Consider the following 22,581-nt stretch of genomic DNA (forward strand, 5'->3'; position numbering starts at 1 on the left):
CCAATAGCTCTTTATACACCCCGTGCAATATATTCTCTTTATAAACCCCGGCAATATGTCCTCTTTATAAACCCCGTGCAATATGTCCTCTTTATAAACCAGTGCGAATAGTTCTATAAATCCCAGCATTGTCTTTTATAACCCTGGTTGCAATATGTCCTCTTTATAAACCCAGTGTAATATGTCCTCTTTATAAACCTACAGTAGTACAATATGCATATTTTTACTACATTCCATACAGGATATATACAACATTGACCTCATGACACAAGGCAATGGGATGTAACTTCTCACAAACCAGTGTTTTCATCCCAACCACCACCTATTGTGTGACTGTACCCTTGAAAGCCTCTTGACGACTCCAGTCACTGTATAACTATGGTAAACACAGGCAAACCCACCCATACTCTCTTTCTGTCTCTCTATCTCCTCTTTCTCAGGCTCTCATCTCGCTTTATCGCCTTTCTCTAAATTAAATTTCAATTTAAGGGGCTTTATTGGCATGAGAAACATATGTATACATTGCCAAAGCAAGTAAAATAGATAAACAAAAGTGAAAAACTTTTTTTTACATTAAACATTACATTCAAAAAAATTCCCAAAGAATAAAGACATTTCAAATGTCATATTATGTGCAAATAGTTAAAGTACAAAAGGGAAAATAAATAAACATAAATATGGGTTGTATTTACAATGGTGTTTGTTCTTCACTGTTTGACCTTTTCTTGTGGCAACAGGTCACAAATCTTGCTGCTGTGATGGAACACTGTTATTTCACCCAATAGATATGGGAGTTTATCAAAATTGAGTTTCTTTTCGAATTCTTTGTGGGTCTGTGTAATCTGAGGGAAATATCTGTCTCTAATATGGTCATAGATTGGGCAGGAGATTAGGAAGTGCAGCTCAGTTTCCACCTCCATTTTGTGAGCAGTGTGCACATGGCCTGTCTTTTCTTGAGAGCCAGGTCTGCCTACGGCAGCCTTTCTCAATAGCAAGGCTATGCTCACAGAGTCTGTAGTTTGGGTCAGTCACAGTGGTCAGGTATTCTGCCACTGTGTACTCTCTGTTTAGGGACAAATAGCATTCTAGTTTGCTCTGTTTTTTTATTAATTACTTGACACATTGGAAAGAATTATCTTTTTGTTTTCTCATTATTTGGATGGGTCAATTATGTTGGTGTCCTGGGGCTCTGTAGGGTCTGTTTGTGTTTGTGAATAGAGCCCCAGTACCAGCTTGCTTAAGGGACTCTTCTCCAGGTTCATCTCTCTGTAGGTGATGGCTTTGTTATGGAAGGTTTGGGAATCGCTTCCTTTTAGGTGGTTGTAGAATTTAACGTCTCTCTTCTGGATTTTGATAATTACCGGGTACCGACCTAATTCTGCTCTGCGTGCATTATTTGGTGTTTTACGTTGTATACTGAGGATATTTTTGCAGAATTCTACATGCAGAGTCTCAATTTGGTGTTTGTCCCATTTTGTRAATTCTTGGTTGGTGAGCAGACCCCAGACCTCACAACCATAAAGGGCAATGGGTTCTATAACTGATTCAAGTATTTTTAACCAGATCCTAATTGGTATGTTAGTTTTGATGGCATAAAGGCCTTTCTTGCCTTGTCTCTCAGGTTGTTAATGGCTTTGTGGAAGTTACTTGTGGCGCTGATGTTTAGGCCGAGGTATGTATAGTTTTTTTGTGTGCTCTAGGGCAATGGTGTCTAGATGGAATTTGTATTTGTGGTCCTGGCAACTGGACATTTTTTGGCACACCATTATTTTTGTCTTACTGAGATTTACTGTCAGGGCCCAGGTCTGACAGAATCTGTGCAGAAGATCTAGGTGCTGCTGTAGGCCCTCCTTTGTTGGGGACAGAAGCACCAGATCTTCAGCAAACAGACAATTGACGAAAGATTCTAGTAGGGTGAGGCCAGGTGCTGCAGACTGTTCTAGTGCCCTCGCCAATTTGTTGATATACAGTGGGGCAAAAAAGTATTTAGTCAGCCACCAATTGTGCAAGTTCTCCCACTTAAAAAGATGAGAGGCCTGTAATTTTCATCATATGTACACTTCAACTATGACAGACAAATGAAGGAAAAAAATCCAGAAAATACATTGTAGGATTTTGAATTTATTTGCAAATTATGGTGGAAAATAATGATTTGGTCAATAACAAAAGTTTCTCAATACTTTGTTATATCCCTTTGTTGGCAATGACAGAGGTCAAACGTTTTCTGTAAGTCTTCTCAAGGTTTTCACACACTGTTGCTGTATTTTGGCCCATTCCTCCATGCAGATCTCCTCTAAGAGCAGTGATGTTTTGGGGCTGTTGCTGGGCAACACGGACTTTCAACTCCCTCCAAAGATTTTCTATGTGGTTGACCACTCCTTCGTTGGCCGGGCGGTGTGTTTGATCATTGTCATGCTGAAAGACCCAGCCACGTTTCATCCTCAATGCCCTTGCTGATGGAAGGAGGTTTTCACTCAAAATCTCACGATACATGGCCCCATTCATTCTTTCCTTTACACGGATCAGTCGTCCTGGTCCCTTTGCAGAAAAACAGCCCAAAGCATGATGTTTCCACCCCCATGCTTCACAGTAGGTATGGTGTTCTTTGTATGCAACTCAGCATCTTTGTCCTCCAAACACGACGAGTTTTTACCAAAAAGTTATTTGGTTTCATCTGACCATATGACATTCTCCCAATCTTCTTCTGGATATCCAAATGCTTTCTAGCAAACTTCAGACGGGCCTGGACATGTACTGGCTTAAGCAGGGGGACACGTCTGGCACTGCAGGATTTGAGTCCCTGGCGGCGTAGTGTGTTACTGATGGTAGGCTTTGTTACTGGTCCCAGCTCTCTGCAGTCATTCACTAGGTCCCCCCGTGTGGTTCTGGGATTTTTGCTCACCGTTCTTGTGATCATTTTGACCCCACGGGGTGAGATCTTGCGAAGAGCCCCAGATCGAGGGAGATTATCAGTGGTCTTGTATGTCTTCCATTTCCTAATAATTGCTCCCACAGTTGATTTCTTCAAACCAAGCTGCTTACCTATTGCAGATTCAGTCTTCCCAGCCTGGTGCAGGTCTACAATTTTGTTTCTGGTGTCCTTTGACAGTCTTTGGTCTTGGCCATAGTGGAGTTTGGAGTGTGACTGTTTGAGGTTGTGGACAGGTGTCTTTTATACTGATAACAAGTTCAAACAGGTGCCATTAATACAGGTAACGAGTGGAGGACAGAGGAGCCTCTTAACCTCTCTGGGTCAGGTGGGACGCAATCGTCCCACCGGCAATAGCCAGGGAAAATACAGCGCGCATATTCAAATAAAATGATATAAAAATCAAACTTTCATTAAATCACACATGTAAGATACCAAATTTAAAGCTACACTCGTTGTGAATCCAGCCAACATGTCAGATTTCAAAAAGGCTTTTCGGCGAAAGCATAAGATGCTATTTTCTGATGATAGCACAACAGTAAACGAGAGAAGCATATTTCAACACTGCAAGCACGACACAAAACGCAGAATAAAATATAAATCATGCCTTTGACGAAATTCTTTGTTGGCACTCCAATATGTCCCATAAACATCACAAATGGTTCTTTTGTTCGATTAATTCCGTCGATATATATTCAAAATGTCAATTTATTTGGACCGTTTCATCCAGAAAACACAGCTTCCAACTTTCGCCACTTCACTACAAAAATATACAAAGTTATGTAAACTTTACCAAAACATTTCAAACTACTTTTGTAATACAACGTTAGGTATTTTTAAATGTTAATAATCGATCAATTTGAAGACGGGATAATCTGTGTTCAATACAAAAAGAAAACAAACTGACGCAACTTTTTTCGTAACGTGCCTCTCTCAAAAAATGTACTTCTGATTGACCCTCATTACGATAGCCCTACTTCTTCATTACACAAAGGAATAACCTCAACCGATTTTCAAGGACTGGTGACACCCAGTGGAAGCGGTAGGAACTGCAAGCAAGTCCATTAGAAATCTGGTGTCTCTAAGAAAACTCATTGAAAAAACAGTGACATCAAAAAAATTAATCTGAATGGTTTGTCCTCAGGGTTTTGCCTGCTACATAAGTTCTGTTATTCTCACAGACATGATTCAAACAGTTTTAGAAACTTCAGAGTGTTTTCTATCCAAATCTACTAATAATATGCATATCTTATATTCTGGGGATGAGTAGCAGGCAGTTGAATTTTGGCATGCTATTTATCCGAAAGTGAAAAAGCTGCCCCCTGCCCACAAGAAGTTAAAGAAGTTACAGGTCTGTGAGAGCCAGAAATCTTGCTTGTTTGTAGGTGACCAAATACTTATTTTCCACCATAATTTGCAAATAAATTCATAAAAAATCCTACAATGTGATTTTCTGGATTTTTTTCTCTCATTTTGTCTGTCATAGTTGAAGTGTACCTATGATGAAAATGACAGGCCTCTCATCTTTTTAAGTGGGAGAACTTGCACAATTGGTGGCTGACTAAATACTTTTTTGCCCCACTGTATATATGTTGAAGAGGGTGGGGCTTAAGCTGCATCTCTGTCTCACCCCACAGCCCTGTAGAACTAAATGTTTAACCGCATACTTGTTTGTGAATATGGATTTTATGATGTTGTATGTTTTTCCCCCAACACCACTTTCCATCAATTTGTATAGCAGAACCTCATGCCAAATTGAGTCAAAAGCTTTTTTCAAATCAACAAAGCATGGGAAGACTTTGCCTTTGTTTTGGTTTGTTTCTTTGTCTATTAGGGTGTGCAGGGTGAATATGTGGTCTGTCGTACGATAATTTGGTAAAAAGCCCATTTGACATCTGCTCACTACATTGTTTTCACTGAGGAAATATATGAGTCTGTTAATGGTAATGCAGAGGATTTCCCCAAGTTTGCTGTTGACGCATATCCCATGGTAGTTATTGGGGTCAAATTTGTCTCCACTTTTGTGGATTGGGGTGATCAGTCCTTGGTTCCAAATATTGGGGAAAATGCCCGTGCTTAAGATGATGTTAAAGAGTTTAAGGAATTTGTGGTGTGTATATTTTATCATTTAATTTAAGATACCATCAACACCACGGGCCTTTTTGGGTTGGAGGGTTTTTATTTTGTCCTGTAGTTCATTCAATGTAATTGGAGAATCCAATGGGTTCTGGTMGTCTTTAATAGTTGATTCTAAGAYTTGTATTTGATCCCGTATATGTTTTTGCTGTTATAGGGCCAAAAAGTATGGATAAACCACTTCTTCAATCATCTCCATTTTGGATAGATAACTCTTTGTGCTGTTTGTTTAGTGTTTTCCAATGTTCCCAGAAGTGGTTAGTCTATGCTTTCTTCAGTTACATTGAGCTGATTTCTGACATGCTGTTCCTTCTTTTTCCGTAGTGTATTTCTGTGTTGTTTGAGTGATTCACCATAGTGAAGGCTCAGGTTTTCTGGGTCTCTGTTTTTGCTTGGATAGGTTTCTGAATTTCTTTCTTAGGTTTTTGCATTCTTCATCAAACCATTTGTCATTGTTAATTTTCTTAGGTTGTCTGCTTGAAATTCTTAGCTTTGATAGGGAAGCTGAGAGGTCAAATATACTGTACAAGTTTACACCTTCACTATTACAGTGAAATGTTTTTTCCAGAAAGTTGTCTGAAAGGGATTGAATTTGTTTTGGTTGGTTTCCACACTACTTTTCTTCCATCTATAGCATTTCTTAATATTACTCAGCTCCTTTGGCTTTGATGTCTCATGATTTGAGTATTGCTCTGTTCAAGTAGACTGATTTTACTGTGATCTGATAGGGGTGTCAGTGGGCTTACTTAATACTGAGAGAGACTGGATTGAGGTCAGTGAAAAAGTTTTCTACAGTACTACTGCCAAGAGATGCGCTATAGGTGTACCTACCGTAGGAGTCCCCTCGAAGCCTACCATTGACTATGTACATACCCAGCATGCGACAGAGCTGCAGGAGTTGTGACCTGTTTTTGTTGGTTATGTTGTCGTAGTTTGTATATATWTTTTTTTTATGTAAACCTTTATTTAACTAGGCAAGTCAGTTAAGAACAAATTCTTAGTTACAATGACGGCCTACCGCGGCCAAACTCGGACAACGCTGGGACAATTGTGCACCGGCCTATGGGACTCACAATCACGGCTGGTTGTGATAGTCTGGTTGTGCATATGGGGGAGGGAATGCTGTCACCTCCAGGTAGGTGTTTGTCCCCCTGTGTGCTGAGTGTGTCAGGTTCTTGTCCAGTTCTGGCATTTAGATCACCACAGACTAGTACATGTCCCTGGGCCTGGAAATTATTGATTTCCCTCTCCAGGATGGAGAAGCGGTCTTCATTAAATTATGGGGATTCTAGTGGGGGGATATAGGTAGCACACAGGAGAAAATTTTTCTCTGTTGAGATCATTTCCTTTCGAATTTCTAGCCAAATGTAAAATGTTCCTGTTTTGATTAATTTAATAGTGAGTTAGGTCTGCTCTATACCAAATTAGCATACCCCCTGAGTCCCTTCCCTGTTTCACACCTGGTAGTTTGGTGGATGGGACTACTATCTCTCTCGCTCTCTCTTTTACTCATCCCCCTCTGTCTTCCCTCATTCTCAGCCAGTGAACTCCTATCTTCCTCTCTTCTGTCTCTCTGCTCTTGCTCTTCCTTCCCCTTCTGTCTTCTTCAAACAGTGACCTCCCATTTACCCCTCTCTCCCTCCCACTCTCATTCAATTCAAGGGCTTTATTGGCATGGGAAAACATATGTTAACATTGCCAAAGCAAGTGAAGTAGATAATATACATAAGTGAAATAAACAATAAAATTGAACAGTAAACATTACACWMACAGAAGTTCCAAAAGAATAAAGACATTTCAAATGTCATACTATGTGTATATATACAGTGCTGTAACGATGTACAAATGGTTCAAGAACAAGAGGGGAAATAAATAAACATAAATATGAGTTGTATTTACAATGGTGTTTGTTCTTCACTGGCTGCCCTTTTCTTGTGGCAACAGGTCACAAATCTTGCTGCTGTGATGTCTCACTGTGGTATTTCACCATCTCCTATGTGAGCTTTTATCTCTGGTGGAATCAGCCAGTGAGCTGATACCCCCCCCCCCCCCCCCTCTCTCTCATAGGGGCCTCTGGTGGCTGGATCCATTAACAAAGCCACACCCCTCTGTAGCTTGTTTTGCCCCAGAGAAACCTGTAAACCACATCCTAGCAGCAGGTGCCATGGCACCGCCAAGGGCTGAGCCACCCTAGGATACCATTTCCTTAGGCACAGATCTGGCTGGCATAGAGAGCCTTGACTAAATGTGTTGTCATGTTTTGAAGTGTTCACTTCTAAGGTTACCAGTATGTGTTTGGTCTGAAGATGAGGCATGCTAGTCTGAATTTGTTGCTTTTTCAGCACATTATGATTAGTTTTGCACCTACTGTGCAGGTGTATAATTAACCTTACTCTAATGCCAAAACACTGGTGTTATCTTGGTAGTTCTGGCTTTCGGCTTTTTGAAGAGGTTTCTTCGTGAAACTTGTACTGCCTGTTGTTCAGCTTCTGCTGTGTTTGTTGTGCTGCAAAAATGAGGCTAGAGTGGTTAGCTGGAATGTAAATGAACAGGTGTACATGATGTAAACTACTCTCACAGAGTAGTAGGGTTTTGAGGTGTGATGTCACTGCTCTCAGGAGAGACCGACGGCAGCCATTTTGTGCCAAGGCTAAGGGCATGTAACAGTTAATACATTTCTCTAGTAAAAGCAATAGTGAGTAGTTAAGTGTACATTGACGCAGTTCTAAGAGGAGTGTTTATACTGATACTGTTCTGTTTCTGTTCCATCAGTCGGGTGATGAAAGTGATAAGATATGCTGTGGAAACCCTAGTTTTGCCTTCAGTTAGAAGGTTGCTACATTGCAAGCTCACCGAGATCTCAGTAAACCGAACTTTGCATTACATCCATTTGGAGAAACGGAACTGGCTGAATGTTTTAGTCCTGTTTGTCTCCCCATTGCCATCTAGTGGTTTAGAAGCTCTTTCACACTTTAGAAGGCAAACTGCTGTAATTTTTGGTAAGATAGATCCCACATGGCTGTGGTTGCACCTTTTAAGACAATTCCATCCAACAACACTGACTCAGCTGTCCTCCTGTCACCCCTCCAGGTTCCCACCAAGAAGCTGAAGAAGTTTGAGAAGGAGTACCAGACCCTGAGAGAGAGCCAGCTGCAGCAGGAGGACCCCATCGACCGCTACCAGGTAAGAAACAGACTACACACAATCGTGTCTTACCCACTGCTCTAGAATCAGATTACTCTACCCCCAATCTGGCAGATGACACAATATCTGACCCTTTATCAGTGGTTAGGGGCCTCACTTCTACTTAATCCACATTCAGCCACTAAAATTACCCAAGTGTTTCCCATAGCTAGAGTTACTTAGGTGGGCCCCCTCACTGTGCTTGTATACCTCCTTAAGAATTGGATCTCTGAAAATGGGTTGTTTGTAAATATAGATGATACTTGGGGCGGCAGGTAGCCTAGTGGTTAGAGAATTGGACTAGTAACCGAAAGGTTGCTTGATCRAATCCCCAAGCTCACAAGGTAAAAAAAAATCTGTTCTGCCCCTGAACAAGGCTGTTAACCCACTGTTCCTAGGCCGTCATTGTAAATAAGAATTTGTTCTTAACCATGCCAGGCCCCTCCCTCCAGTCTCTGCTCAGGTCTTGTAGACTATGCCAGGCACACACACTCAGTGAAGAGAAAGGGATAGAACATTTTTGTAATGAGTGGAAGCCATAGACTTCTGCTGGTCAAAGATATGGAAGAGGAAAGAGCTTTCCCCTCCTGACTATTGGAATGATGTTAAGATTGGGATTGGGAATAACGAATAACGTAATCCAATACAACCTCATCCTGTTAGTCTCAGATATCCCTGACCTTGGAGCTACAGTACGTATTCCTTCAGCTTTTCTCTGACTTTTCCAAATGGGGGGAAAACAATTTTTGGGCAGGGTTCTCTTCAGACAGACAACTCTCCCACCAAGTTTGAGTAGGCAGGGCTTAAAATGCTCAGGAAAAATATTCCCCTCTGAAACAGTACCCAATGCGCACACAGATAGCTAGGCTAGTCAGGGAAGAATGACTGGCAGTCCCCCCTGAAAYGAGATGAACACCACATTCTCATTAATAATTATGCCACATAAATCATATAAATTTTCATTATGTTATAACCTTTCTACACTAAAAGGAGGGACATTATTAGATGACTGCAACCTGAAAAACGTTACTATCTTCAAGTGACTGGTAGTTAGTTACCGAGCTTTGTTCAGCCCATAGTAACTTAGACATCCGGCTAATAGATTTACCTTGCTCGCTAGCCATTAGTAATGGGCTCACTAATCAAATGTATGTTTTGGTTATGAGTTAGCTAGTGAGCTAGCTCTAATTTACTAATGTAAAGAAAACAGAGCCTGTACAATAATCACTTTATTTTATAGGATGATATAGCCTAATGGTGCATGAAGCAGACACGGTATGCCTTTGTTAAGTTGAATGAAGATGTACATGTTTTCGTCCTTCTGTCCCTTGGCACAGTGGAACAATTCTTGTTGGGCTGCTGCAGCGTGATTCCGGATAGCGGACATCCTGTAAACGGTGAACGGGCATGTAGATGTGTATGGGACCGTTTCAGACTGGATCTGACATTTTTAAATATCTTTCTTATTAAGAACTGAATTTGCATATTATAACAACCCCACAACCTCCATCCTCTGCGTAACTCCCTGATTTGGCTCTAAACCAGGTGTGCAAACAGTGGTGCCAGTGAGTGGCTCGATAGTGGTTAGTCGGCTGTGCAGCCTCAACCCAGTATGCGCGCACAACGCCTTCGGATATGAAATTGAAAATGTAAATTTGAGTTTGGAATATGTATTCTAGAGACTTTTTGCACATTGGCAAGGTGCCACCGAGATGTTGATCCTTGGCCTACATATGCCAATGTAGAACTGTAGAATGTAGAACCTAGGCTGACGTCTCGGCTACGTTTTGCCAATGAGCAAATTCTCTTTAGGACATATTCCTGATGTATTCGGTATCCATCGAGCCATTGAGATGTGCGTCATCWGGGAAAGATGTCCTAGAAAGTACTGCATTGTATGCTGGTCTTCAAGCATTCCCTCTAATCAAAGATCGATTTACTTTAGACCTGTGGATCCAGGTGTTATGGCAGTCAGTACCATAAATAAATAAAGTGCCAGGGAAAAGCCAGTCTCACTCTTTCTTACCCTGTCTCAAATCAATCAAATACAACACCTTACAGTGAAATGCTTACTTATGAGCCCCTAACCAACAATGCAGTTTCAAAAAATACAGATAAGAATAAGAGATAAAAGTAACAAGTAATTAAAGAGCAGCAGTAAATAAAATAACAATATATACAGGGGGGTGCCGGTACAGAGTCAATGTGCGGGGGCACCGGTTAGTTGAGGTAGTATGTACATGTAGGTAGAGTTAATTAAAGTGACTATGCATAGATGWCAACAGAGAGTGGCAGTGGTGTGGAGGGGGAGGGGGCAATCCTTAGGGTCTTTGTAGAAGCATTCATTTGAGTTGCGACCGGCTGACTTGGGTCTCTCTGAGCTTTCATTGTCTGTCGTCATCCACATCACTGTGGCTGTAGATGAGCTGTCACAGCACCGTCTTGAACGCTGCCTTGTTCATCTTCAATGTCTCCTACAGCAGAAGAAATGGAGAAGAGAAGAGTGAGGGAGACATTAGAGTGTACATGTGCTGGGGGCCATGATGCCCATGCTTAAGGGCAAGTAGGTGGGCATCGCCATGGCACCTCCCGGGACCTCAGCTGCTGTGTATGTGGGYAACTTTTGTGAAGGTGTGGTATGGTTATTATTGGCTTAGCTAGGCTGCAGGCCTATGAAGGCAGTGCACACTAGCGCGCCAACTGACTCCGACAGTTGAACTTTAGGTGAGGAAGAATGTTTTAGTCCTACCGGAATTGCTCCTTTAATCTGTACTAAACAAATATATAAATGTAACATGCAAAATGTTTGTCCCATGTTTCATGAGCTGAATAAAAGATCCCAGAAATGTTTCATACGCACAAAAAGCTTATTTCTCTCAAATGTGGTGCACACATTTGTTTACATCCCTGTTAATGAGCATTTCTCGTTAGCCAAGATAATCCATCCATCTGACAGGTGTGACATATCAATAAGCTGATTAAACAGCATGATCATCATAACACCATGTGCTGGGGACAATAAAAGGCCACTCTAAAAGGTGCAGTTTTGTCACACAACACAATTCCATAGATGTCTCAAGTTTAGAGGGAGCGTGCAATTGGCATGCTGACTGCAGGAATGTCCACCAGAGCAGGTTTGGGAGGTGTACGTCAGTGCATTCCAGTTCCCACCAATATCCATCAACTTTGCACAGCCATTTAAGTGGTGTGTGTGTGTGTACAGCATTCCACAGGCCACAATCAATAGCCTGATCAACTCTATGCGAAGGAGATGTGTCGTGTTGCATGAGGAAAAAGGTGATCACACCAGATACGAACTACTTTTTATCCACACCCCTACCTTTTTAAAATGCTATCTGTGACCAACAGATGCAKAACTGTATTGCCAGTCATGTGAAATCCATAGATTAGGGTCTAAAGTTTTCTTTATGTGAGCTGTAACTCCGTAAATCTTTGAAATTGTTGCATGTTACATTTCTTTTTGTTTGGGGTTGTATTTTCTGGTTTGGGGTTGTTCGAGATGATTAGTAGTACCCCCTGTAAATACCGTTTTCTATACTATTCTACGGTATCTCATTCACTTAATGTTTACATATCTTGCATTACTCATCTCATATGAATATACTGTATTATATACTATTCTACTGTATCTCAGTCCGTTCCGCTCTGACATCGCTCGTCCATATGTATATAGTCTTAATTCATTTCTACCTAGATTTGTGTGTATTGGGTATATGTTGTGTAATTTGTTAGATATTACTGCGCTGTYGGAGCTACAAGCATTTCACTACACCCGCAAAAACATCTGCTAATCACGTGTATGTGACCAATAACATTTGATTTGCTTGCTGTGCGCGTGCAGAAAATTAGCTATCGCWAATTTTTCTTAACAAGTTGTGTAAGTTTTTTTTCTCCACATACTGTGCATACTGAGCATGGCCTTATAGTGTGTGTGTGTGTATAGGGTAGTTGTTGTGAAATTGTTAGGTTAGATCACTTGTTAGATATTACTGCATGGTCGGGACTAGAAGAACAAGCATTTCACTACACTCGAATTAACATCTGCTAACCATGTGTATGTGACAAATCAAATTTGATTTGATAGGCCTACGCTTCTGTTTATAATTTCCAACATTTTGGTAGGTTATTTGTTAGTCAACTTGACTCTAATTAGATCTATGCAGCTTCTGTTCTGTCATTGCATGTTGCCCTAGAAGATTAAATAAACCCTAGATCACCAGAATAATGTCTTAAATCGATAGAATGACTGCTTCAACCTAGTTGACATCGGTAAAGTTTTCATAAAGAGTAAATAGTTCCCATCTCTGCTTCTCTTGGGCAGGGAAGACGCTTAGGGACCGGGGAGAAAATGCAATAACAAATTAAAGTTTTCCAAATTATATCAGCTTAACTGGTTTTAAGGAAATTAAAAGCTGTGAAAATGACCCAACATGTTTTTGATAAGATTTCGTTTTGGCTTGATGCATATTTTGTTTGAAATACTATCAGCTTTAATGATGCTGATAAACATAGACAGCCCCTTAACTGTGCATTCATTCTCTCAATATGCTGAATTAAAAAAAAATTAAAAAGTCGATTTTCTCCTCCTGTTCGAGTCAAAATGTATATTTGGTGTATAATTTTACTGCAAGAAATGCTTAATTCGGAAGGAATTAACATTATATTAGGCTATGTGAGAGGTTATAGACCTAAAGTCCTTGTCCAGATTTCAGTTAGGCTACTTTTCCATTTATCCCATCTGAACAGTATCTCTGTGCACAATGGGTTGTGACTGTTAAATGTGTATAGCACCTCACAATGATCACACATAACATAGCTGCGATCATCTTCTTTTACCACTTCACCAGACATTAGGCTACTGGCCCTCCTTCTATTCATTTTCAACTCTTCAGTTCGCAGTTTTCTTCTGAATTAAACTCAGACGTTGCCCTTTTTTCCTCAGTGGATCAACGTTAACTTTTTCATCCCAGGTTTCAAAAAGTATTTGTCAGCTGGCGTGTATTTGTCAGTTGGTGTGTATTTGTCAGCTGGCGTGTATTTGGCATGCTACAGTTAGGCCCTAAGCTGAGGCTACACACTAACGCCAGATACAACAAACAAAATCTAAACCTCAGTGTATCCTATAGATATCAACTGCACAGTATTTACACATTCATAGATTTTTAATTCATTGTTTTCTCTTTTCAACCCACACTTCATCCACACAATGTTTCATGACCCTAAATCCACCCACACTTCATCCACACAATGTTTCATGACCCTAAATCCACCCACCCTTCATCCACACAATGTTTCATGACCCTAAATCCACCCACCCTTCATCCACACAATGTTTCATGACCTACACCACCTGCCCTTCGATCCACACAATTGTTCATTGACCCTAAACCCAACCCGCCCTACATCCACAACAATGTCATTTCCATGACCCTAAACCCACCCACCCTTCACCACACCATGTTTGCATGACCCTAAACCCACCCGCCCTTCATCCACACAATATTTAATGACCCTAAACCCACCCTTCATCCACACAATGTTTCATGACCCTAAACCCACCCTTCATCCACAACAATTATTTCATGACCCTAAAGCGCCTGCCTTCGGATATGACTGCGGTTATGAGTCAACCCGCACATCACTAGTGTGTGTGGGTTGTGTACTTTTGGATGGAAAATGTACTTGCTACGGCTGTGATATGTGGTTGTCTCACCCAGCTATCTTAAGATGAATGGCTAAATGACTAAAATGTGAAATGCAATGTGTGTGTTGCTCACAGAGGAGAACCGTCGGCTGCAGGAGGCCAGCATGCGTCTGGAGCAGGAGAACGATTGACCTGGCCCATGAGCTTGTGACCAGTAAGATCGCCCTGCGGACCGACCTGGACCAGGCGGAAGACAAGGCAGACGTGCTGAACAAGGAGCTGCTCTGCACCAAACAGCGCCTGGTGGAGACGGAGGAGGAGAAGAGGAGGCAGGCGGAGGAGACGGCACAGGTTACACAGCTCACAGTCACACACATGCAAGTGCTTTGGGAGAAGAGAAGCCCAGGTGACTGAAGTAGCAAGTGTTTTACGATCATCGCTAATGTGTGGTTGCCATCTTGCCGTGTCTGTCCAGATTAAAGAGGTGTTCAGGAGAGAGCTGGAGAAAGCAGAGTCAGAGATCAAGAAAACTACGACTATCATCACCGAATACAAACAGGTAGGATCCAGAGACACGTAAGAGAGGAGAGCAGTGTGTGTATGGTCTACGTCACAACCTTGCCAGGAGCTGATAAGCTTTGTGTGGGTGGGGAGATTGGTGCTTCTATGTGATAAGAGAATTTTTCTCAAGGTACATAACCCAATTTAATTATATTCCTCAGTCTGCAAACCAGCATTTGTAAGATCCTGGTCGAATGAAACAGACGGAGGCCCAGCTAAAATAGTCAAAAAGGTTTATTCACGGGAACGTTCTAAAGTCACCCACACATTCACACAACCATACGCACACACATACACGCAACCATACACACACACATACAAACAACCATACGCACACACATGTCCTGCTACCCAGCCGACAGAGATTAGTGACCTTGTCCTTGAGACATACTCCCCGTTCTCTCCCAAATCTCTAGCCAAATCTCTAGTCACCAAGTTCAGACAGTCTGTGTTTAAAATACATATAATGTAATGTAAAATACATATAACATATAATAAAATACATAAGACATATTGTCTTCACCCTAATTCTGACTAGGACTACACATTTATTGATTATGATTTTATACATTCTAATCACTTCCATACAATTATATGTTTCAGGGCGGAATATTCTAATCATTCAATTAACAGATCATTTTCACCTATCACTATGATGTATGGTTTTTCATCTGCGATATTCTCTGTGGAAGCAGCAGCACTATTTAATGTCCAAGACACATTTCCCCTCAGGAGAAAGTCAATCCTACGACGTCCCCTAAAATCCCATTCAATCCTAATTGAGATGCGTCTTCTGTGTGTTCTGGTGTATCTGAAAGGTCACTGAACCTGTCCAGATAATATGTAGTAGCTTAGTAAACATGCAGTCCTTCCTGTGTGTTCCCAGATCTGTTCTCATCTCAGCACCAGGCTAGAGAAGCAGCAGGCTGCCACCAAGGAGGAGCTGGACATCATCAAGGTAGGACAGGATTTGTGTATGGCGTCTGTCATGTAATTATTATTAGGTGGTATGATGAAGGGTTCTAGTAGTGTTGGAATAAAAGCCCATCACTAGGTAAAAGCCCATCACTGCTGTGGCGATAAAATGTCTTTGTCCGTAATGCAAATGTGGTTATGGACTCATTGCAAAGGAAAATGGAAATATAATATATTTCAGTGTGTCTGTAAGTATACATCTTATTACCATCTTACTCTATATATAGTATTTATAAATATATACATTACCAGTCAAAATTTTGGACACACCTACTCATTCAAGTGTTTTTCTTTATTTTTACTGTTTTCTACATTGTAGAATAATAGTGAAGACATCAAAACTATGAAATAACACATATGGAATCATGTTGTAACCAAAAAAGTGTTTAAAAAATCTTCAAAGTAGCCAACCTTTGCCTTGATGACAGCTTTGCACACTCTTGGCAGTCTCTCATCCAGCTTCATGAGGAATGCTTTTCCAATAGTCTTGAAGGAGTTCCTACATATGCTGTGGGAACTCCTTCAAGACTGTTGGCTGCTTTTCTTTCACTCTACGGTCCAAACCATCTCAACCATCTTGGGTTGAGGTCAGGTGATTGTGGAGGCCAGCTTATCTGATGCAGCCCTCCATCACTCTCCTTGGTCAAATAGCCCTTACACAGCCTGGAGGTGTGTTGGGTCATTGTCCTGTTGAAAAACAAATGATAGTCCCGCTAAGTGCAAACAAGATGGGATGTCGTATCACTGCAGAATGCTGTGGTTGCCATGCTGGTTAAGTGTACCTTGAATTCTAAATAAATCACCCAGTGTCACCAGCAAAGCACCATCACACCTCCTCCATGCTTCACTGTGGGAACCACACATGCGGAGATCATCCGTTTACCTACTCTGCATCTCACAAAGACAGCGGTTGGAACCAAAAATCTAAAATTTGGACTCATCAGACCAAAGAACAGATTTCCACCAGTCTAATGTCCATTGCTCGTGTTTCTTGGCCCAAGCAAGTCGTCTTCTTATTGGTGTCCTTTAGTAGTGGTTTCTTTGCAGGAATTCTACCATGAAGGCCTGATTCACACACTCCTCTAAACAGTTGATGATGAACTGTCGGTTCTCTTTGCTTATTTGAGCTGTTCTTGCCATAATATGGACTTGGTCTTCTACCAAATACGGCGATCTTCTGTATACCACCCCTACCTTGTCACAACACAACTGATTGGCTCAAACACATTAAGATGGAAGGAAAGAAATTCCACAACTTTTAACAAGGCACACCTGTTAATTGAAATGCATTCCAGGTGACTACCTCATGAAGCTAGTTGAGAAAATGCCAAGAGTATACTATATATAGTCTTTATGTTGTGTATACTTACACTATATATACAAAAGTATGTGGACACCACTTCAAATTAGTGGATTCCTCTATTTCAGCCACACCTGCTGCTGACAGGTGTATAAAATCAAGCACTAAGCCATGAAATCTCCATTGACAAACTTTGGCAATAGAATGGCCTTACTGAAGAGCTCAGTGAATTTAAACGTGGCACCGTCATAGGATGCCACCTTTCCAACAAGTCAGTTCATCAGATGTCTGCCCTGCTAGTGCTGCCTCGGTCAACTGTAAGTTCTGTTATTGTCAAGTGGAGATGTCTAGGAGCAACAACGACTTAGCCGCGAAGTGATAGGCCACACAAGCACACAGAGCGGGAACGCTTAGTGCTGAAACGTGTAAAAATCATGTGTCCTCGGTTGCAACACTCACTACTGAGTTCCAAACTGCCTCTGGAAGCAACGTCAGCACAATAACTGTTCATCGGGAGCTTCATGAAATTGGTTTCCATGGCCGAGCAGGCGCAGACAAGCAGAATATCACCATGCGCAATGCCCAGCATTGGCTAGAGTGGTGTAAAGCTTGCCGCCATTGGACTCTGGGGCAGTGGAATTGTGTTCTTTTTAGTGATGAATCACCTTCACCATCTGGCTGTCCAACAGACGAATCTGGGTTTGGCGGACGCCAGGAGAACGCTACCGGCCCCAATGCATAGTGCCAACTGTAAAGTTTGGTGGAGAAGAAATAATTGTCTGGTGCTGTTTTTCATGGTTCGGGCTAGGCCCCTTAGTTTCAGGGAAGGAAATCTTAACCTACAGCATAAAATGACACTGTAGATGATTCTGTGCTTCCAACTTTGTGGAAAAAGTTTGGGGAAGGCCCTTTCCTGTTTCAGCATGACAATGCCCCCGTGCACAAAGCGAGGTCCATACATAAATGGTTTGTTGAGATCAATGTGGAAGAACTTGACTGGCCTGCACAGAGCCCTGACCTCAACCCTATCGAAGAACTTTGGGATGAATTGGAACGCCGACTGCAAGCCAGGCCTAATCGCCCAACATCAGTGCCCGACCTTACTAATGCTCTTGTGGCTGAATGGAAGCAAGTCCCCGCAGCAATGTTCCAACATCTAGTGGTTAGCCTTCCCAGAAGAGTGGAGGCTGTTTTTGCAGTAAAAGGGGGACCAACTTCATATTAATGCCCATGATTTTGGAATGAGATGTTCAATGAGTAGGTGTCCACATACTTTTGGTCAGGTTGTGTAGCTCCAGTAGATTGACCTGGTATATGTGTGCTTCTCTCTCCCTGCCTGCCTCTGCAGAGTAAGGTGATGGCGTGTGAGCGCTGCAGGGAGGTGTTCAGTGAAGAAGGGCCTCTCCAGATGCCCGCTCCCAGCAGAGATAACAGGAACAGTGAGCTGGACGAGGAGAAGGACTCCCTGAAGTCCCAGCTCAGAGAACTGGAGCTAGAGTTGGCCCAGACCAAACTACAGCTGGTAGAGGCCAAGTGTAAGATCCAGGTCAGATACCACGGAGGATAGCAGCACACACGCACGGCCACATCACACACACACATGACCACCACACTACACACAGCCACACACACACACACACACACACACAGATGCACGCACACAAACAAACACACCAACACACACACACACACCCAGAATCAACATGCACTAACACACAAACACAGATGCAGCACACACAACACAGAAACACACACACACACCATAGAATCACATGCACAAACTCACACACAGGTGCATGCACGCACACAACACACCACTAAAACACACACACACACACAGAATCACATGTACGAACACACACAGATGCACACCCACTAAACACCAAACATACACACACACACACACACACACACACACACACACACACACACACAGATGCACGCACACAAACAAACACACACACACACACACACACACCCCAGAATCACATGCACTAACACACAAACACAGATGCACGCACACACAACAGAAACCACACACACAACATAGAATCACATGCACAAACTCACACACAAGGTGCATGCACCGCACACACACACCCACTAAAACACACACACACACACAGAATCACATGTACGAACACACACAGATGCACACCCACTAAAACACACAACATACACACACACTACACACACACACACACACACACACACACACAGATGCACGCACACGAAAAAACACACACACACATCACACACACACCCAGAATCAAATGCAACTATCACATCAAACACAGATGCACGACATCACACACAGAAACACACACACCACATCAGAATCACATGACAGTAAACTCACACACAGGTGCATGCACGCACACACACACCCACTAAAACACACACACACACACAGAATCACATGTACGAACACACACAGATGCACACCCACTAAAACACACAAACATACACACACACACACACTCTCTCACTCCGTGTAGTATAATAAAGTAGTACACATACACACCTTCTGTTCAAGCCATTGGATGTGCTGCTTTTGTGTTCCATCCCTTTTTGACTATTTATGATTATCACCATGACTATTCATTATTATGGTGACTGACTGTTCATGTTGCTATGGTGACTAATATTGATGATTATTATAGTGACTGACTGGTCATGTTGCTATGGTGACTATTTATTCCTTTGTTCTGTCCGTCCTCAGGAGTTGGAGCACCAGAGGGGCGTCCTGATGAACGAGATCCAAGCGGCCAAAAATTCCTGGTTCAGCAAGACCCTGGGCTCCCTGAAGAGCTCCACGGGCAGCACCTCCCAGCCCCCATCCTCCCCCAAAGATGGGCCCCCGTAGGCCTATACACAGACCACCCTGGCTGGGGGGGTCTGGAGGTCCGGAGAAGAGTCTACAGTATGCACAGGAGAGCTTATGAACACTACCTGAATAACACCTGAGACAATGCACTATTCCCTTTCCAGGGGTGGAAGATAGCCACAGAACAAAGTCAGCCCTCTACACATCTTCCTCTCTCTCAAACTCACCCACTTTTCCACTGGACCAGCCAACCACCCTTCTTCACTAGAGCTTTGATGGAAAAATGACGTGTCGTCATTCGTGTTGTGTGGAACCAAGATGGAGAATGACTGGTAAATCTAGTGTGGGTTGTCATTTACACTGTTGGCCGGGCTCCTAGCTGTCTTCAAAAAGCCAATAATTTTGTCTTTGAAGTGAGAGGTTAGCGGAGTACTATAGGAACCCTGGTCCTTATAACGCCAAGGTGGACATTCAATAAAACCGCTCTGCCCACTGGTTATATATTGCTACTGCTGAGTGATATAAAACACATATAGCCTATCGGCAGGTTATGTGGCTAACTGATATTATGAGAAATCTAAGCAGTGCTCAAGCAGTCTTGACCCTGACTTGTAAGGATCACGCGACGGCTACAGGCAGTAGTTGACAGGCTAGGAATACGTATTTGCTGCTTAAAATAGGCAACTACTACAGGAAACATCTTCAGCATAACGCATCTTTACAGTTCAATGAAAGAGGCATACTGCATTCAGAATCTAAAAACTACATCTTGTTTGTCCTTTATAGTAATATTACGTAAACTATGTTGTCCTATAAATGTGTATAACTCATTATTGATCATTTTTTATCTTGTACAGTTCTAAAACAAATGAGAAACAAGAAGGAAAAAAATCCATTTGTAATTTGAGTGTGGAGGTAATTAAGCACAGTGTGGAAGATCTGGGTCAAGTTCAAATGTCGGGAGAACCAAAGTGACATTCCTACTGGACTGTTTCATTACTGCTTCTATAACACCATAGCCTGGTTCAATCAGACTGAACACTGGGCTCACCATTGTTTTAAAGGTGCAGCGTAGTCTTCAATATGGTTTAACCGGGCTAATAACTCAAAGTATACATAAAGCCTATCCACCACGTTAGGACCTATTGAGCTACTTATTCCACTGGACTGAGGTCAAATTTAAACTTGAAGTCATCGTGTGTCACTCAAGTCTTTGCACAGATCTTTCCATTGATCAGAGTGAAGCATGAACCAATCCTAGATTTGTGTGATATCTGAAAGACAGGAGGTAAACTAATTCTAACGTAATGATACTGGTTTATGAAGGGCTCCCCCATCTCTCCTATTGTTAGCAGTAATTGGAGTACTCCATCTATGCTACTTGGCTGCTTTAACTGTCTCCATTTAACTCAGCCCAACTGCTACTTTACAAACCCTGACACTCACCTAACCATAACTTGTAAAGCGCGGTAGTTGAATATAGAACAGACATGGCTCCCAATAGCATATGAAATGTCATGATGAACCAATGACATGGCAGAATAGAAGGGCGTTCTTATAAAAAAGACAGACCATGAGGTGTGCAACAAGTAATTGAACATTCCAAAATGTCTATCCAAGCCAAGGTGCCCATGAGGGTTAACATATTATGGAAAGACTCAATGACCATGCAGTATAACATATGATGGACAGACTCTCTCAATAGCAATGGGGATTAACATACAATGGAAAGACATTCAATAACAGCCCACTCATTACACTCTGTTTTCTAGAGCCATATTAATGCATGTTTGTGCTGTGGATAGCTTCCAACAGACCTGCCATGAACCACCGCTTTGGCCTCTATTAGAAGCACTGTAGCGTTGTATTCACCCTTTGGACAAAGACCGAGACCGCTTGTATACCTATACGTGTGTGTCCTGCACTGACTGGTTCCAGTTGAAATGGTTTCTTCACAAGGCAGTGACTGTTGTTGTCTAAGGCCCAGAACTATGTCGATTAAATAATCAGAATTAAGCCATCAATATATTATACTCTCAAAAGATTGTCACCTGTGCTATGGCATTCCTGTCTGCCATTTTAAGACCAGGATGCGAGTAGGCAGGGACGCTACAGATGGATCCGGGGGTTACGGCACATTTCTGAACCTGCTTCCTTTCCTTGTCTCCTTTCCTTTGTGACCACTGATCTGAAAAACCGCAACAGTTGAAAGTAATATGATGGATGCCTGTCCAGGTGTTTCACAATGGAAAGGCAAAGAAATAAGGTAGCCAGTTAAGAATATTAGGACACAGCCATGTTTTTAGGTGTGTTAAATGGACAGCATGTCTTTCATATGTGTCACATGCTGTGTAATGGTTTCAAAGTGCTTCAGCCAGAGTCATATCAAGTTTTACAAGGTTCAAGGCCTCTGTGTATGTTGGCTATGTGCACTAACATAGCGTCAATATTTTAAACACTATTTTAAATTAATTTGTACTCATAAGTTATTCAGAGAACAAACCTACTTTCTTTTCTTCCTAATTTTCTGTTGCTGAGAAGACAGTGGCCAAATTTATAATCCAACTACAACGATGCAAAACAAATAACTTCAGATTCACAATATTGTACAGTATGCTATACTTCAACAGTTGTTCTGCTTTAGTTTCCAACATGGGGGAGTTGTCCTTCCATGTTTCTCGTCATTCCCATGTGAATCTGTGACATGCTTTAACTCTAATGGTATTTTCTGCACAGTAATCGTCTGACTTACATCAATAAAATTCCGTTCTTTGTCCACTGATTTACTGTACTTTCAATGTTTATTGTATTTTCCTTAAATCAAATGTGTGAGGTGAGATTCTCATATTTAAAAAATAAAGGAGAGCAGCACACTCTAGGAGCTCAGATGAGAGCTCTCCTTTATTTTTTCTAGTGTTCCACTCCGCTAGCCAGCACCTCGCCTAAATAGGTGTGCGTTTCTTTTGCGTCTAGAGATTCTCATATTGGCAGTTTGTTATAAAACT

General features: G+C 42.0%; 1 protein-coding gene across 1 annotated transcript in view; it reads left to right on the forward strand.

Moving 5' to 3' along the window:
- The window catches only part of LOC111952600 (rab GTPase-activating protein 1-like), a 159,056-nt gene extending 136,698 nt beyond the window's left edge, over positions 1 to 22,358 (forward strand). Inside the window, 8 exon segments of the mRNA XM_070435100.1 lie at positions 8,156 to 8,248; positions 10,534 to 10,536; positions 14,051 to 14,101; positions 14,103 to 14,264; positions 14,389 to 14,472; positions 15,361 to 15,432; positions 18,098 to 18,295; positions 19,472 to 22,358. Of these exon segments, the coding sequence (XP_070291201.1) occupies positions 8,156 to 8,248; positions 10,534 to 10,536; positions 14,051 to 14,101; positions 14,103 to 14,264; positions 14,389 to 14,472; positions 15,361 to 15,432; positions 18,098 to 18,295; positions 19,472 to 19,615 (807 nt within the window). The 3' untranslated portion in view covers positions 19,616 to 22,358.
- Positions 22,359 to 22,581: the final 223 nt, after the last annotated feature.

Source organism: Salvelinus sp. IW2-2015, linkage group LG26 (assembly GCF_002910315.2).
Source record: "Salvelinus sp. IW2-2015 linkage group LG26, ASM291031v2, whole genome shotgun sequence".
Taxonomy (NCBI): domain Eukaryota; kingdom Metazoa; phylum Chordata; class Actinopteri; order Salmoniformes; family Salmonidae; genus Salvelinus; species Salvelinus sp. IW2-2015.